The sequence below is a fragment of the Dermacentor variabilis genome, chromosome 6, assembly GCF_050947875.1.
Source record: "Dermacentor variabilis isolate Ectoservices chromosome 6, ASM5094787v1, whole genome shotgun sequence".
NCBI lineage: Eukaryota > Metazoa > Arthropoda > Arachnida > Ixodida > Ixodidae > Dermacentor > Dermacentor variabilis.
Window position 1 is genome coordinate 174,014,058 of NC_134573.1, and position 16,513 is coordinate 174,030,570.

The following is a 16,513-nucleotide window of genomic DNA, read 5'->3' on the forward strand; positions in this document are numbered from 1 at the left end:
AATAAACTTCTCAGATATTATAATTGGATGAAAAATGTCAACGAGAAAATTGTAGAGAACATGAAAAGCTCCCGATACAGCTTTCTGTTGCTCTATACGTGCTACATAAAAATGTTTTCCGAGCGTGAAAGAAGCCCTCGAATGCAGGCAAAATTGCCGCGCGACTGGCCGCTCGAGGCACTTGGCGTGCATTTGCGGGCTCCTTTCACGCTCGAAAAACACTTTTATGTAGCACGTATATTGAGTAACGGAATGTTGTATCGGGAGTTTTTCATGTTCTCTAATACTTTCTCGTTGACATTTTTCATCTAATTATAATATCTGAGAAGTTTATTAATTGATTAAGACGAATTATGGAACTAGGCGGAATGTAAAAAAAATAATCTGAGTATCTCCAAGCGACGGGAAACCACGTTACACTGATTCTGTCCAGCTACGTGGCATTTGCATATTTTTAATTCTTGGTGCATGGTAGTTGGGACACCCTGTACACACGTATAGGCGCACTCTTTGATAACGCAACGTGCTCTGTCGGAATTACTGGTACACTGAGCGAATCTCAAATTTCGATAGCCACCACAGAATATAAGGGTTGCGCAGGTTTGCGTTGTGTGTCAAGACCCCTTGATCAGTGGCGACAAATCTGCGCGAAACAAACGACAAGACGAGGTACAGGGAAGCGGCTAAGCGTCTATCAGTTCTCATATGACTACGCTCCATGTTTTTTCCACCTCTGAACACCAATCGCTGTATACATGCAGCTCTCACAGATATTAGAGAGAGACTTGCCTTTTCAAACTCGTTGAATTCCACTTGCCTCCTGAGCGTCTCCAAGTAGTTGAGCGCATTTATGTAGTTGAGCGTGTATCTGTGGTAGGCTTGCCTCAGGGCCGCTGCCTTTGTGCTCTGTTGACAAGGGATGGGCATCCCGTTGTTTATGGGAGAAACACTGATACAAATAAACGAGAAAAGCCACGAAAAGCACTTTACCTTCTTGAAAAGTCTAATAAGGACGTCTGTCGTGCTAAACTCCCCAGAGTTGTGGCTGGCCAGGATAAAGTTGATAAACTCTCTACAGAAGGCGTAGGTGACCTAAAAGCACGGGACAAAGCACGCTATAGTGAAGACTGTTGCCAACACTTAAGGCATACCTCCTACGCTTACCGAAGGTATGTATGCGCAGAAAAATGGGGCGCAACTTACGCAACAAAGTTCATCGAGGTTTCCGAAGAGCACCTCCGGCTCGGCGAACATGGCGTATCCCTCCACTTGGATCTTCTTCAGTGGTTCCATGAACACCTGCAAATGGTGGAAGCATACATGCCCGTGTGCTGCAGATAAAGTGACGGACGCAAACATGACATCAATATGTACACTTTCGGGCCTGTCCAGTATGCGCGCTGGTACTGTTATATGCTTGTGAATACGGTAGTTTCTCTCCTTCCATCCCATCCCTGTCCATTCCACCCCCGACACTTGTCTATATACACCCGTCCTCTCCGAGCCTAGTTGTGATTGTGTACGTGGTCCCAAACGTGACACGAGTGCGTATTGATGGCATGTTTGCACCTAAGGCGCGAATATTTCCGCTGTCGAGGCAAATCAGCAGAGGACGTCGATCTTGTTTGTTGTGCTATGTGCGCATCTTGCTGATCACGCATGTCCGCACAGTTATCGTTGTTCGACGGGGCGTTGGCTATTTCAAGTACAGCTAGCTACTACAGGCCTCCGGGAGACATGAACAAATACACCGGCGTGGATTTGAACGATAATTTTACTGCTAATATAGCCTGACGTTGGCTTAAGCATTAATCTCAAGCTATAATAGCAGTAAAGTTATCGTCCAAATCCACGTCGGTGTATTTATACAAAAGGAACTAAGGGTAAAAAACAAACTTGCATCTGCCCGAAAAAAAGAATGAACAACACTCGGTTATTCTACGTAAGAACATCGATATCGGTCATGGTCCGTTTCTTGTGAAAGCAGGGGAACAGTTCAATAAACTTCGATGGACACGAAGAAGCACATGACACAGCATTCGTGCCACGTCGAAATTTCCTTGTCTCAATATGTTTCCTTTCTGCGCTGTGTCCCCGCTTTCTAAGATTAAACAACTGTACCCCAAAGTCACACGTACTCTACTGTGCGCGTGTCGCAAGCACCAAATGTTGGCTCTGACACCAGAGGTCTGTCTACGTATTTAAGTTTCTGGTGTCTAATAGTCCAAACAATACTGATGGTCACGGGAAGACGGTGACTTGGAGAAAATTATTTAGTTTTGTTTCAAAACGGCTATCGGATTATGATACGCGTCGTAGTATAGGTCCCTGAATTAATTTTGACCCTCTGAGCTTCTTTAACTGGCACCTGAGATTAAGTACACGAACGTTTTTGCATTCCGCACTCATCGAAATGCGGCCAGCGAAATCGTACCAGCGACCTCAGCAGCACGCAACGACATAGCCACGAAGCTATATCGTGGCGGGTATACGGAGACCTGCAAGTGAACAACTGCGATCGAATAACGCGTGACTTAAGCTGGAGCCAACGTTTCGACAAGGGGACGAAGACCTGACGAAGAACTCCTCGTGTCGAAACGCTGGCTCCTACCGTTGTCTCCGAGATCGGGCACCGTGCCACCGGTTCTGGCATTTACAGTAACCTTTTTGTCGAGCTTGCCTCCTATACTCCGTCTGAGCAACTCCGTGCACTGCAGCGAAAGCTGCCAGTCTCGTTTAGCCAACCATAATTGAGAATCAGAAGAAAGGTTTCTCCTTTGTTCGCTAATTGTCATTGTCCTCGCTACGCCGACTGAATGGGAGCTTGCCGGAAGGATTAGTAGCGACCAATGGGCGCGCCCTCCTCCTTACTCAGAACGCCGCGCTGAGCGACCGACCGGCTGATCGCTGGCAATGTGCAGTCCAGCCTTCGCGGGACTACACACTGCCAGGGGACGCGCGTTCGTAAGGCACGTACATTCTTGAGGACCATGAGGTGGTCCTCGAGGAAGTTGCACTCGCTCTGGAAAAGTTCCCACAGTGCCTCCTTCTTCTTGGCCTCGTTCTTCTGGATGGTCTGGTTGATGGTGCGCAGGAACTGGCTCTGCAGCGCCTCTCCCGTCGGGCTGCCGCGGTCCGCTTCGCCGGGCACCGACAGGCCCCCCGGCCCTTCGGGGGCAGCGATCGTAGACGAGGCGGCAGCCGCCGAAGACGACGCGGCGCCGCTCCTGGGAGAGCCGGCGCCCCCGCTGCTCGACTCGTCCTCGTCCTCGTCGTCGCTGCCGGCGTCGCGCTTCTTCAGCGACGCCACGAAGGAGTCCCACGTCATGCCCTGCGCGGACGTTACGTCACCGTGTCTAGTGCAGTGGCCGCTTGTCTTACGCGCGTTCTCTTATGTACCTCCTTGCTCGCCCAGAGAAAGTTTCTTCAACTTATTTTTGTTAGGAGAGGCCAACTTCCTGAATATAAATGACCGATTTCACCGTTCTTAAACTTCGTTCCGGCGTTATTTAGCACGGCAGCCACTTCTGACGAGTTACTCGGTTCCTTAAGCCGCAAGCGCATATATTAATTCGGGTTGCACGGACACGCGTCATCCGCGTCTGCGGCGTAGCTCCAGAACATACGTATAATAGCATAGACGAGGTGTCGTTGGAAAAAAAATAACTGAAATATGCGTGGCTGCTCAGTATGAACACTTATAAGGTTATAGCGAATGGTGGTTATAACGAAATATTTGCCCCTACTTCATTATGGTCAGATGGCCCAAGAACAACGGCATGTCAGTGCGCAAGCAAACAAAAAGGAAAGAGAAGCTAGTGTCAAGAAAAAAAGTCGCTGCTTTACCGAAAAGTCGAAGTATTGACAGCAATAGCAAAGTATTAAACTAATGTACGAAGTAATGTAATGTAGAAGTGTAATGCAACGACCGTCGTATTATGGGAGCAAAAATTCCAATCTTGTTACTATGTAGGCGTTGTATCGAGCGACCACACATACACACATCAACAGTTCGCTCGATACTCGCGAGTACTCGCACTTACAACGCTGGCGTGTTGAACGCCGGCTGCAGGGAGCGTGCGTGCTTGTTCCATGCAAAGCGAACGTTCCGTGCTGCCGTTTCTTTCACCATTTCAAATGTGCCGCACCTCCAAAGCTCGGCAGGTCACGTGACCTCGAATAATGGGTGCGCGGGAAGACACCGGGCATCAAGTCGCCAGCCTTGTGCCGCCAGCCCTACCAGCCTTCTTGGCTTGCCCTGGAGCACGGCTGACAGAAGCACGTTAGGCGCCTCAAGAATTCTCTCTCCCAACAAAAGTGGCGCTCCTCCTTGTTCCTTGTTAGAGAGCTGAGCTTGGATAAAATTATATACATATCGTTTTAAATGTACGTGCACATTCAACGTACATATTTAAGAGGTGGAGGAAGAAGACGAAGTGTCTTTCAGGCAGAACGCCGGCTCTTCCAGCTCTACTCATTTTGTGAATTTCTTAGACTTTGCCAGTGAACTGCTATTTCCTCCTTAACTGCGATGGAGATGGAGCCTCACGTGCGTCCGCCGGACTCGGCAGTGCCCGCGGCGGCTGCCTCCAGGAAGCGCAACGGCACCGAGAGCGACACTGACAGCGACGACACCATGCAGTACTATGTCAGCAGTGAAGATTCTTGTGACGACACCTTCGAGCTGGTGCGGAGTCGTAAAGCAAAGCGAAGATTTCTCAGCGCATCATCGAATTCGAGTGACTCCACCGTGAGATCTTCGCGGGATACCGAGGAGCTCACCATCCTGTTCTCGTCAGTTCTCGCCACTGGCAACCTGAGACGCCTCAACAGGCAAGCCGTGTCTTCACATCTAGAGGCGCTGGTTCCAAATGAAATCAAAGACATCAGAGTGAACACCCGTAAGAACGTGCTAGCGATTGACGTAGAACACGCTGCTGCGTTGGATTCCTTGCGCAAGGTCACGGAACTTGGCGGGATGAAAGTCCGCCCTTATATTCCGCTAGGCAAACAAGTCCGTACTGGCGTAATTTACGATGTTGACGAGACCATTGTCGACTCCGATCTGTCAATCTTAATCAAGCCAGCTACGGAAAACACCATCATCACAAACGCGTTTCGTCTCGGCACGTCACGGTGTGTGAAGATCATATTTAAGGGCGAATCCCTCCCATCGCATGTAAAAGTGGGTTACTTCCGACACGCAGTTCGCCCCTTTATACCAAAATCGCTGCAGTGCTGGAAATGCATGAAGCTTGGCCATGTGAGTAGTGTGTGCAATAACACTACCATCTGTTCTCGCTGCACTGGGCCCCACACCACAAACACGTGCGAGGCCAGTGTGCTGAATTGCACAAACTGCAGCGGCCCTCACGATGCATCTTCGAAGGAATGCCCTTTGATTCGAAAGGAAATGCAAATATTGAAGAAAATGGTTAGAGACCACTCGTCTCACCGAGAAGCAGCAGCATCTATTAAGCGACGACGAGCACGTTGCCGACGTCGATCAAGAGCTTCCAAAGCCTCTGCAGAACGCCACACACGTATATTACCACCCACTCTTCCGCCCAGCCCAAACGCAGTGAGCTCAAAGGAGAAAGGTGCATAGAACAGCACGGCTGCTGACGCGTGGCCTGCACTCCCGAGGCTGCATGCCTCTACTGATCGATATGATACTTCTACAGCAGGGGACACTTCGTCTGTTCCTGATAAACTGGTGGACCAAGATCAACAAATTGCTGTTATGAGCAGCTCTCTGGTGAGTGATATTCGTGTTCTTCTGGACAAGCTACAGACACCAACAGCTCGAAGTGCATTGCAAGTACTGGATGCCATCAGTCCGGTTCTGGCGAGCCTTCAGAAGTACAGTGCTTAAGAACTTCTACAGCAGAACCATGGCTCATCGACAGCAAGAACGATCGTTCCGGGATGATGCGAGAAGTGCCTCCATATTCCAATGGAATGCGAGAGGCCTGAGGTCCCGTATTTCGGATTTTTGACAGTTCGTATTTGAAAATCATTTTCCTATACTGGTCATCTGTGAACCGAACTTATCAGCCTTCATAAGACTATCGGGATATGAATCTTTTGTTTCAAACACGTGTGTCCGTAGTAGTAAGGTTCTGGTTTACATTCGCAAGAAAATTACGTATTTTTCCCAACACGCAGCGCCACACGACGGTAACCAATACGTCTGTGTTACTGTGAAAAAGAAGAAGCTGTCTTTTACTCTTATTGGCGTCTACCTTTCCCCAACAAGTCAGTTTGATAGAAAAAGACTGGAAGATATTATGGCTGCTACTCCCGGTCCTTGGATAATAACAGGGGACTTCAACGCTCACCACCACATATGGGGAAGCTCCAGGATAAATTCGAGGGGCAGGTCACTAATATCCTTTGCATCAGGCCACAACCTGTGTCTTCTAAATGACGGAAGCCCGACATTTCTGCGAGGAACTGCGCACAGCAGCTGCCTTGACTTGACTTTGGTGTCACGTTGCCTCACTTTGAGCGTGCAGTGGTTCACTGATATTGAAACCCATGGAAGTGATCATATTCCGACCTATGTGAGAATCGATGGACTAGACGCCGCATTACCGGTTGTCTCTCGCCAAATCGACTGGTCAGTCTTTCAAGATCGCGTAGAAGACACATGCAAGACACATATTGCACGCAGATTAGAAGACATAATTGCAGACGGTATGCAAGATTGTACACGCTGCTTCACACATCCATCAAAGCGTACAGAGAATGACATTGAATTGGAAAGGCTTCGTGCACTACGTCGCCGAGCTGAAAGGAGGTACAGGCGCACGAAGTCAATTCTTGACCTCAGAGAAGCTCGGCGCATGCAAAAGAAGATCAAACGCCGAATGGATAAGCTAGTGGATCAAAGATGGAAATGTTTTTGCGACTCACTAGACACCCGCAAGCCATTTTCCCGTGTGAGGCGTACCCTACGGGGTGTTTGCTCAAGTCCCCAGCAACGACACCCATTCAACGCCCTTGCTCTCTATCAAAACCGCCGTGAGATAGACGTCGCAGAGGAATTTTGTGCGAACGTCGCCGGCGGCACAGTTTTAGTCCCTGACATGGCTCTAGGCAACATCCCCGGCCCACGAGATGCAAGTATGGACGCTCCATTCTCTGTGGAAGAGTTAGAAGCTGTTATGGCGCTATGCAGGTGTTCGTCTTCACCAGGGCCCGATGACATAACATATACTGCTTTGCGCCACCTAGGCAGAGAAGCACGAAGAGAACTCCTCAGCCTTTTTAATAGTTCATGGCAAGATGGTGTCGTCCCACAGGAATGGAAACGCAGCCGCCTGGTACCGCTTCTGAAAGCAGGAAAGTCACCGCTCGAAGTGGCATCCTATCGGCCTATATAGCTCTTGCCAGCTGCGTCGGGAAGCTCATGGAACGTATGATCCTCATGCGTCTCGAATGGTACCTTGAACACCACAAAATTTACCCTGACTCTATAGCGGGATTTCGACGCGGTCGTTCATCGACTGACAGTTTCATCGATCTAGTATCATCTGTGGAACAACAAAAATCTCGGAAGCGATTATCAGTAGCACTCTTTCTTGACGTGAAAGGCGCTTACGACAACGTTTCCAATCAAACCGTTCTAGACGCACTTTTGACAATTGAACTAGGAGGGCAGTATATCGATGGATCAGAAACTACTTGACACAAAGGTCCTTGTTCGTACGTACGGAAGATGGTCTGACTACCGACCACTACATATGCCGAGGCGTTCCCCAAGGCGGTGTTCTAAGCCCTATTCTTTTCAACCTCGCGCTTATTGGGCTGGCCGAATCCCTACCGGAAACAGTGAGTTTTTCAACCTACGCCGACGAAATCTGCACCTGGACATCAGCGGTCACTCGCCAGCAGGTTCGCGCACGGCTACAGAAAGCAGCAACACATGCATCTGACTACCTTCACACACAAGGCCTTACCATCTCAGCAGAAAAATGTGCGTTAGTAGCTTTTACGGGAAAAGCGATGACTCCTTATCTAGTATGCATCACTGGTCAGCCTATCTCCTGCAAGAGAAATCACCGGTTTTTGGGCGTCATTGTAGACCGGGACTCTTAAAGAAGAAGCTCACATCTATTGTTCACGTCTCCTAGTTCATCGCCGGCAAAACATGGGGATCGTCAGTGGGCTCCATGCTACGGTTATATCGAGCACTTTTCATCGGATTCCTACGCTATAGCTCCCCCATGCTTGCTAAAACATGCAAGTCAAATCTTCGAGAACTACAGAGCCTGCAGGCGCAGACACTACGTGTTTGCCTAGGCCTTCGCGCAGCGCCTCAACAGCTGGAACCATTATAATGGCTCAAGACCATCCGATCACGACTTACATTAGCACCGAAACGCTTAGGGCCCATGTTCGTCATGTTTCACGGATGCAGTCAAGCTTTCTTGCGTGCCTGCCAGAACGACGACCACAGGCGTCCTTCTCCAACAAGGTCAGCATCCATCGTGCCTTCTTACCATCGGGTTTCACACCCTCAGCACGTTCAACCTCAGCTTTGTGGTGTTTAAAACAACCTCAAGTGCGTCTTACGGTTCCAGGGATAAGAAAGAAGACCGACCTGCCTACCTTGGCCTTGAAGCAAGCAGCTCTGGATTGTTTGCACACTTTCTACTTTGATCGAGTCCACATATATGCGGATGGCTCTTCCACTCAGACCAGCTCCACCAGCGCAGTGGTTATACCATCACGATCACTAAGCACCCGATACAAGATTTCTCACTTGACAAAATCGACCGGTTCGGGCCTTGTTGCCCTGCGAGGTGCCGTTGATTATATTAATAACCAACCGGCTAATCGGTGGGCCGCCTTCTGCGATTCGAAGGCGGCCTTACAATGTCTTCTGGCATCTCTTCATCGCGGGTCATGTGAACAACTCGCGTCGGAGATACGAGAAATGCACCATCACATGATCGCGAAAGGACAAGACGTCGTGTTTCTGGCTGCCTGGTCATTGCGGTATCTCCGGCAACGACCTCGCTGACGAAGCTGTTAGAAAAGCACACGAAGGAGCAACCCTTGTTTCTGTACCTTTATCGCGGACCGACGCAGCCCAACACTTAGGCAAGCTGGCACACTCTTTGACATTGGAGAAGTGGCACACACCTGAATTCACTCAACATCGCTTGCATTCCCTCGATCCCTCTATGCAACTGCGGCTGTTACCAGGTCTTCCGCAAAATGAGGAAGTAGTGCTGTGCCGCTTACGTTTGGGCGTCGCATTCACCAATGCTTATGCATTTCTGATTGGAATGGCTGATAGCGCTGAGTGCAATGCCTGCGGTGTCGAGGAAACCATAGAACACCTACTGTGCTACTGCCCATCTTTTGAAAATGAAAGGCAAGACCTCTGCACAGCTCTCAATCAGCTAGATGGAAAGCCGTTCACCTTGAAGAAGATCTTGGGACCATGGCCTCGCATATTGCAGCTACAGAAGGCCACAAAAGCGCTGCTGCGATATTTGAAAGCGACCGGATTGAGTCAGCGTCTGTGATCCGGACTGAGTGACCGACTGATATCTCCAGTGGACTTTCTCTTCTTTTAATCTTTCCGTCCCCCTTTCCCTTTCCCCAATGTAGGGTAGCCAACCGGGCTCAGTCCTGGTTAACCTCCCTACCTTTCATTTATCATTTTCTCTCTCTCTCTAAGAGATGGAAAGTCATAACCTTTTCTCTGATTTAATTTCCAGGTAGGGAGGCGTCATCGTTGAAGATTACTTTAAAATTATGCATTTTCTTGTTAATTAAATCTCTACGATACCCAGTAATGTGGAATATAATTTATCCAGATGTATACAAGACAAGCGAAAGTAACTTGTGTAGCCCAGGGGCAGCTTTGAGCATATGCTCTGGGAATGGAATGGGCTAAAGAGTAGCAACGGGGAGGCACCCTCCAGCGAAACCGTCCGCGCGCATTGGTGTCCTCTGCTGCTTAGTTCAGCCTCAGAAGACCAACTGTGGTCAGTCCAGCGGGCCGACGACGCCGCCATAGCTCAAGGGCTTGTGGCAGAGCAGTAGGCAGGGTGAAGCCCACCCTATTAACTCGGCGGACAAAAAAGAAAAAAGAAATGGAGGATGGAGTTTCGCCTTTAAGAGTGGAGCGCCGATAGCGTTCTAAGACCCCTTACTGCTTTTCATGCTTCCCGGCAACTGCAGCTTACGTAAACGTAACGTTTGCCGGGAAACGCTGGCTGCGAACGCTATGCACGAAGGCGAGCTTTCTGGAGGAAACGAGGCCTCTTGCGTGGGTCGATTTCCTGTTATTGTTTCGAACTTATAATATTTCAGTCTGAGAAGAGCCGCATAAAGGACATGCACTGTCGCTGTTTTTTTTTCATTACATTTGTTTTTGGGCTGCCGTTCTCAAAATTCCGAGGAATAACTTTGTAAAGAATGAAAGACAATGTATGAGCAACTTTTGTGGTAGAGAAGTTGTTGGGTATTCGTGGTTTCAAATTTGGTTCGAAATTCTTTTTGCCGAGGCGACGGCCGATGCTGGAGGCTGGACGCGGGGTGCTGGACGCGGGATGCCGGACACCGATGCCGGATTTATTGCGACACGGGGCACTTAACGCTCTCGCGTTAAAAATACCTCGTGACTAGTCGCGTGGCATTTTTCGCGTGCTTTTGCGGACTTATTCACCAAAGCGGAAGACACACGGGACGGCGCGGCATCCATTACGACGCGCGACACGTCTGTTGCGACCGTCGGTAACTGATGGAACTTGTTGAGAAGTTCTTGGATGCAGTTGCCGGTATAACCTCTCGTACGCGAAATCACAGGCATAGTGTTATACTATGTGTCTCCTGCGTCATATGCCGAGCATCAGCCTCTTGGTCGACAACGGAAGCACGTGGTCACACATGAAGAGATAAAGAAGAAGAAGCAAAAAAAAAAAAAAAAGATTGATCGTCACTTGCCTTGTACTTGGCGAGCTGCTCGTCGCAGAACTCGGACGGCCTGAGCGTGCTGAGGACCTCTTCGAGTCCGCCAAGGCACTCGGTCTTGGCCCTGTTGGCCCTGTCAAACTGGACACACATGTGGACGGACAGGAGGCGGCTCTTAGCACGCACCGCTCGCGCGCGCCGCCAAGCATGCAGAGAAGGCAGGCAGGCCGTGGGGGAGGATCTTAAGAGAGAGGAGCGGGCAGGAGCGGTTCGGGAGCAGGAGATAAAGAGAGGGCACCGGCCGGGGTCGTGCATGCGTGTGCTCTTGGCCCACCGAGGGACCACTACGGCAGGCAGCGTAGTAGATCAAGAAGAAGAAGCAGGGACGGCGCCGGAAGCAGGCTTCACACGGCAGCTTGCGGCGGCGGCAGCAGCGGCAGCGGGCGGTAGTGGCGCTTCGCTCAAGGGGAGAGAGAGAGAAGGGAGACGTGATCATTGCAGGCAGTGGCGACTCGCTCCGGCACGATGGTTGGTCAGTCCGTGTGTCATGCACGGCTGATATGACGAACCGAAAACGGCGCGTTGAAAAAAAGTGTGAGGTGATTGCGGTGATACCTGCTTGGACTCATTAGCAAGACGGTGACGAGTGCCCCTCTATAATCCTTGATGTACTACTACTCTAAGAGAAAAAGAGGAGACAGACTGGTGCGTGTAGATTTGCAATAAACCGCAAATATACGTGGAGATGAAAAGAAAACTCGAGTGCGCTCTGTTCAGAGTATCCTGCCATGAGAACAACAATCTCCAAGCGATGGCATTACATTGTTACGCGGAACTGTGTTTCTACGACATTCACGGCAAGTAGTGATTGACTCTGACTGGTCAGGAAAATAACATCAGCAAGCATGCACTGTTGTGATGCTATGGTTCGTTTAGGTAAGGTAATTTCGAAATTGTGATTATTGCTGTTCTGCATCTTCTCAAAAGGAGCAGATATGTAGCCACATAGTCGAATAGTGCATCGAGACTACAGCCGAAGCGGAACTGATACGCTCATTTTAGGTTTCGCATGATAATAAAACAGTAACCAAGATATAGTATAGCTACCTGCGTTTGAGCGAAAATGGTTGCACTTCTAGCACCCGAAACAGACGGAATAGCAAACCTAAGGCGAAAGTACGCGGATATCATGATAGCTACAGGAAACAAAAGGACTTCAACTGTAGTTAAAATATTCAACAAATGCAACGAAGCGTGGTAACAGAATTCAGAATAATTTATGGCCTATAATTAATTAGGAGTTGTAACTGAGTCAGGCTGTTGTAGCGGAGATATTCTATTTAAAGCCGACGTTTACAGCGCTCTTGTAAGCAGATGTGAACATGAATATGATAGAGTAAGATGGATTTATGAAGATCAGTTGTGGAAGAGTCTGGTGTGATGTCGCGTGAACCGCGTAAATATGCTTGTGGAATCGCTGTCGTAAGGTGCTTGAAAGACGGTAGGAGCGCGAATGCATCCTAGCCTCTGGCACAGAGCCCACGTGACAGCCAGTGGAGTCTTTGCCAGACGTTACGATGCTGTTACGATGAAGTAACAAACACTCATGCAACACACAGAACACGCATGCATTCAAGACGCACATTCTGACACGACAGATGAGCACAGTTTTGCCCTTAAGAATTCATGGTTTTGCTCCCTTGATTCAATTCAATTTTATTTGAGCGCAGAAATGCAGTGGTGCTGAACGCCCAAGCACGCCTTTTCCAATGATTACAACGTACTGACTGAAGTCGGTATGAAGCGGTACCATCTTGTACCATCTGCTACCATCTCGAACAAAACTGGGCTATTGTCTGGATTTCTCATAAGTATTGATAGCAAAGCTATTCTAGAAGGAAGTCTTGCAGTGTTTAGGCTTAGACCGACGATACATATATTATGCCGGGGTCAACAGCCCGAATGGCAATGTATACTGCGACCAAACTGCACGATGCAGTGCTGACTGCACATGCTCCGTTGTCATTTGTAGTGACCGCCTGAAAAGGCTCAGCGGCTGTGTCGTAGTGCTGCCCAGCATGACGTCTCTTGTTCAATACTCATCGCGGTAGCCGTGTTCCGTTGGCGGAGGAACAGAAAGCGGATGAGTACTGCGAGTGGGTGGACTCCCACGGTGGCCGAAATTAACCTGCAGTTCTCATAGCCCAAACGTGGGCTTCAGACGCGAGGCCGCAACATGAATGAGAACTGCCTCAAACAGTTCCTGAGCAATCTTACGCTCAATTCGTTATAGCGTATCTAGAAAATGGACAGTTAATTAACTACTATCGCATTAAATAATGAAATCATAATGAATGAGCAGGGACAGACTCGGCGATATATTAGTCGGCAGGACACTGGGGCAATATTCACGCGACATTTGCATTTAAAACGTTAGCAGTGTCTCCCAGCGAACATCCATATATATACGATAATCTTCGAGGAGCGCTTTGTTAAAGCCTTGCAGATGATGCTAATTGATTATTTTCGTTAGGGCAAAACATGAGCACAAAGACGTCGGCGCGAGATAATCTCGCAATTAATGGAACAAGAGCATGCCAGTCATGACGCACGAGGTCCGGATACCTACCAGCCGTAACAGAGACCAGGTATTTTTAGCTTTTCTTGTTGAATCTGCGGAACAGATGGAAGACGAACTGAGATAAGTACACAAAGAAAATAAAAACAAAACAAAATAACATCGGCCATAGCGTTCGCAGCGGCAAATATGATTGGTGAAGAAGCGCGTGCGAGATCACTATACACGACGCGAATACAAACTGCCGCACATTTTGAAGTTTCTCTTGTATAGGCTTTATACAAAGTAACGGAACTCTTGTGGGATTTCGATATGAAACGTGGACTAAACTATTTAATGTTTCTTTATCGCGGTGGTTGCACACTCAATCTCACACATGAATGTTTGTTTGAGGGAAAAAAGAAGGACTAGAACGTTCATCCGAGAAAAGCGTTATCTTCGTCATTTGACAATTTTCATAGATAAGCTTGTTTCGGTGGCTGGGAGATCAGATATTAAGACCTGAAGTTAATTCTCAGTATAGGTGCTCAGCGACGTTTAGTGTAGTCGTAATTCTTATTATACATGGTACGTTACACAAGATGTGTAATCTATACATGCATTACAAATGTTGCGAAGCAAGACGTTTTGAGCACTGCTTCAAGCATTAGCATCGTTAATTTCGTTACAATGCATCTGTTCCTGATGCCTCGGGTTGTTTGTAAATTGTATATTATTGTACTTTGGGAACATTGCTATTCATTAGGAATTGTGCAGTTGGTTCTAACTGAGGTAATTTTTTATAGCGTCATTAGAATTCTTTATACATATATGCTGTAACAGTTACGCGCGTTGCTTGTTTCACGTCCTGTGTCATGTCCTATTGGTCTGACAAATGCATTTTTTCAACGTTGACGGAGAAACCTAAAAAAGTAATTAATTAACTGGCATATGCCATATTCTCTCGAATATGGCCATCTTTGGTCTCGTTTACTCCGGTGATGGTGAAAGCGAAGGGTATCAGACTTGCAAAATCAGCGCAAAACATAAGGTATTACTTACACTGAAGGTACAGATTTATATTATACAATGTCATTTACTCTATCTTCGAGAAAAGTCTGATTGGGCGCAAGATAACGCGCTCCATCGGGGAGAACGAGAACTCGCGAGAAATGGCAGTGAGTGAGGGACAAGAAGGTTACCCCAGCACAGCGGTGCTGCCTGCATTCCATAATGTTTTAGAGTGTAAAAAACCAGTAACTGTGCGACGAACTCAACGACGAACTGAACGACCAACGCAAGTAAACTTGAAACAGTACTTTTTTGCTGCTCTCGGGTGATTTTGCGATGCTTAAATAAAGCACGAGGCAGACGCGAGAATCTCTCAGGGGCGCGCGATCGGCGATCTTTGTTCGAGACGCGCGCTGTTCAGCAGCGCTCGGCAAACAGAACGTCGTGTTTGTTCTGTACCTTGTGGCCCGTGCTTTCTGTTAGCAAAGTAAGGAAACAGGAGTTCATACCTTCTGAAACTGCAAGGCACTGGGTTGAGCCGTCGATATCTGCTGCAGTGGTTGAAGGAAAAAAAAAAAGGGCAGAGAAAGAGAGAGAAAGAAACGGTATTAGGCCCCCAGAGCAAGATTATTCTCTCCTTTTAATGTCTTCCCATTTTGCCTGTAGCACGCGAACTTTGTATAGAAACGTTTGGGGATTAACTGTTGTTTTAAAAATTAAAGCACTATGTAATATCTAACGCCAAATCGTACCGAAGAAAGTCGGCCATTTTTTGACCTATTCTTGGCAGTAGCAGACTGAAAGACCACGCTGGCTTGATTTGCAGCTAGAAAAAAAAGTTTTCTTTTCTATTCGTTCCACGAGCCCAGATAAAAAGAGAATATTGCGGGTATTGCTGAATACTGGACGAGTTGCTTGGTGTAAGTTAAGAGTTCTCAAATAACAATGAAAAGTACGCACGACGAAGTTTTTTTTGTCTTGTTCCGTTAGTGATGTTAGCAATGTTCAATCACAGTGTCGTTGAGTTAAAAATAAAATAAAAAATTCGCACTTCCGCCCGAAAGGCGAAGCACCTATTGTGATAGCAAATTAGTAGATAGCTGTACGAATTAACAAGGCAAGCTGGGCGAGTTGGTGACTGAACATGTTCCTATGGGTGGGCAGCATAAACCAGTTGTTAGTCTGCGCTCGTATTGTGTACTTCCTCTTGTCCTTCGTCCGGGTTGCGCTGCCCACCCATAGGAACAAGCTGTACGAAGTAAGGATAGTAGTTTTATCGGCCGTATAATCTCGTAAACATTCGTTTACTAACTAATTTATCAATGATAGTATGTGTAAACTTCACTCACGAGGATGTAGAAAGAAACAGACACACAGAGACAGCGCTGTCTTTGTGTGCCTGCTTCTTTCTACGTCCTTGTTCAGTCGTGCTTACACATTCTATCATGGACTCAAACCAACTAGCCCGTCAACATGTTTTAACTAAATTAACCAGCATGGTGTTACGCGCGCACAGGTAAACATGAACGCATTTCGCTCGATGACAGCGGAAACTGTCTGTGAAAACGCTGGAGTTAGGAATCGCGGCAGAAGCCGCGAGCCAATTGACCTCCATGCATCTGTCGCTTCAACGCGAACGAAACGTCGAAAGCACACCTGATACGAAGCTATCGGCACTACGCGCACTCTGGAAACATCGCACATCGTTTTGCAGACGAGGCCCGCGCGGGCGCGCACTTTGTCCACGTCGCAGATCGCTTTCAACACACACGAGCGCCGGCAATGCGTCCCTATACCGCGCGCCAAAGGCGTCTACTACGGCGTCCGCGATTCGCGTGGTCAACGCCGTAGTAAACGCCGAGGTTGTCTCCACTCTGTACGGAGCGGAGGGCGAGGAGGACATCGAGGCGCCCTAGCAGCCGCCGGAGAAGAATGCACCCTCCTCCCTCGCCTGACCCCCTGCCTCGCGCGCGATAGGAGAGTGCACGCATACAGGCCGCGTTCCTCGCT

General features: G+C 48.4%; 1 protein-coding gene across 2 annotated transcripts in view; it reads right to left on the bottom strand.

Annotated features, from left to right (window-relative positions):
• LOC142585830 (uncharacterized) overlaps positions 1-16,513 on the bottom strand; it is a 339,390-nt gene that overhangs the window by 17,231 nt on the left and 305,646 nt on the right. Inside the window, exons 10-16 of one of the 2 annotated variants that reach the window (XM_075696858.1) lie at positions 15,013-15,051; positions 13,565-13,608; positions 10,969-11,076; positions 2,978-3,331; positions 1,204-1,299; positions 991-1,092; positions 790-906 (exon numbers count right to left, since the gene is read on the bottom strand). In XM_075696858.1, coding sequence (XP_075552973.1) covers positions 790-906; positions 991-1,092; positions 1,204-1,299; positions 2,978-3,331; positions 10,969-11,076; positions 13,565-13,608; positions 15,013-15,051 — 860 coding nt within the window. Of the gene's footprint in view, positions 1-789; positions 907-990; positions 1,093-1,203; positions 1,300-2,977; positions 3,332-10,968; positions 11,077-13,564; positions 13,609-15,012; positions 15,055-16,513 lie in introns of both variants that reach the window. The other variant, XM_075696857.1, reaches the window with a different exon arrangement.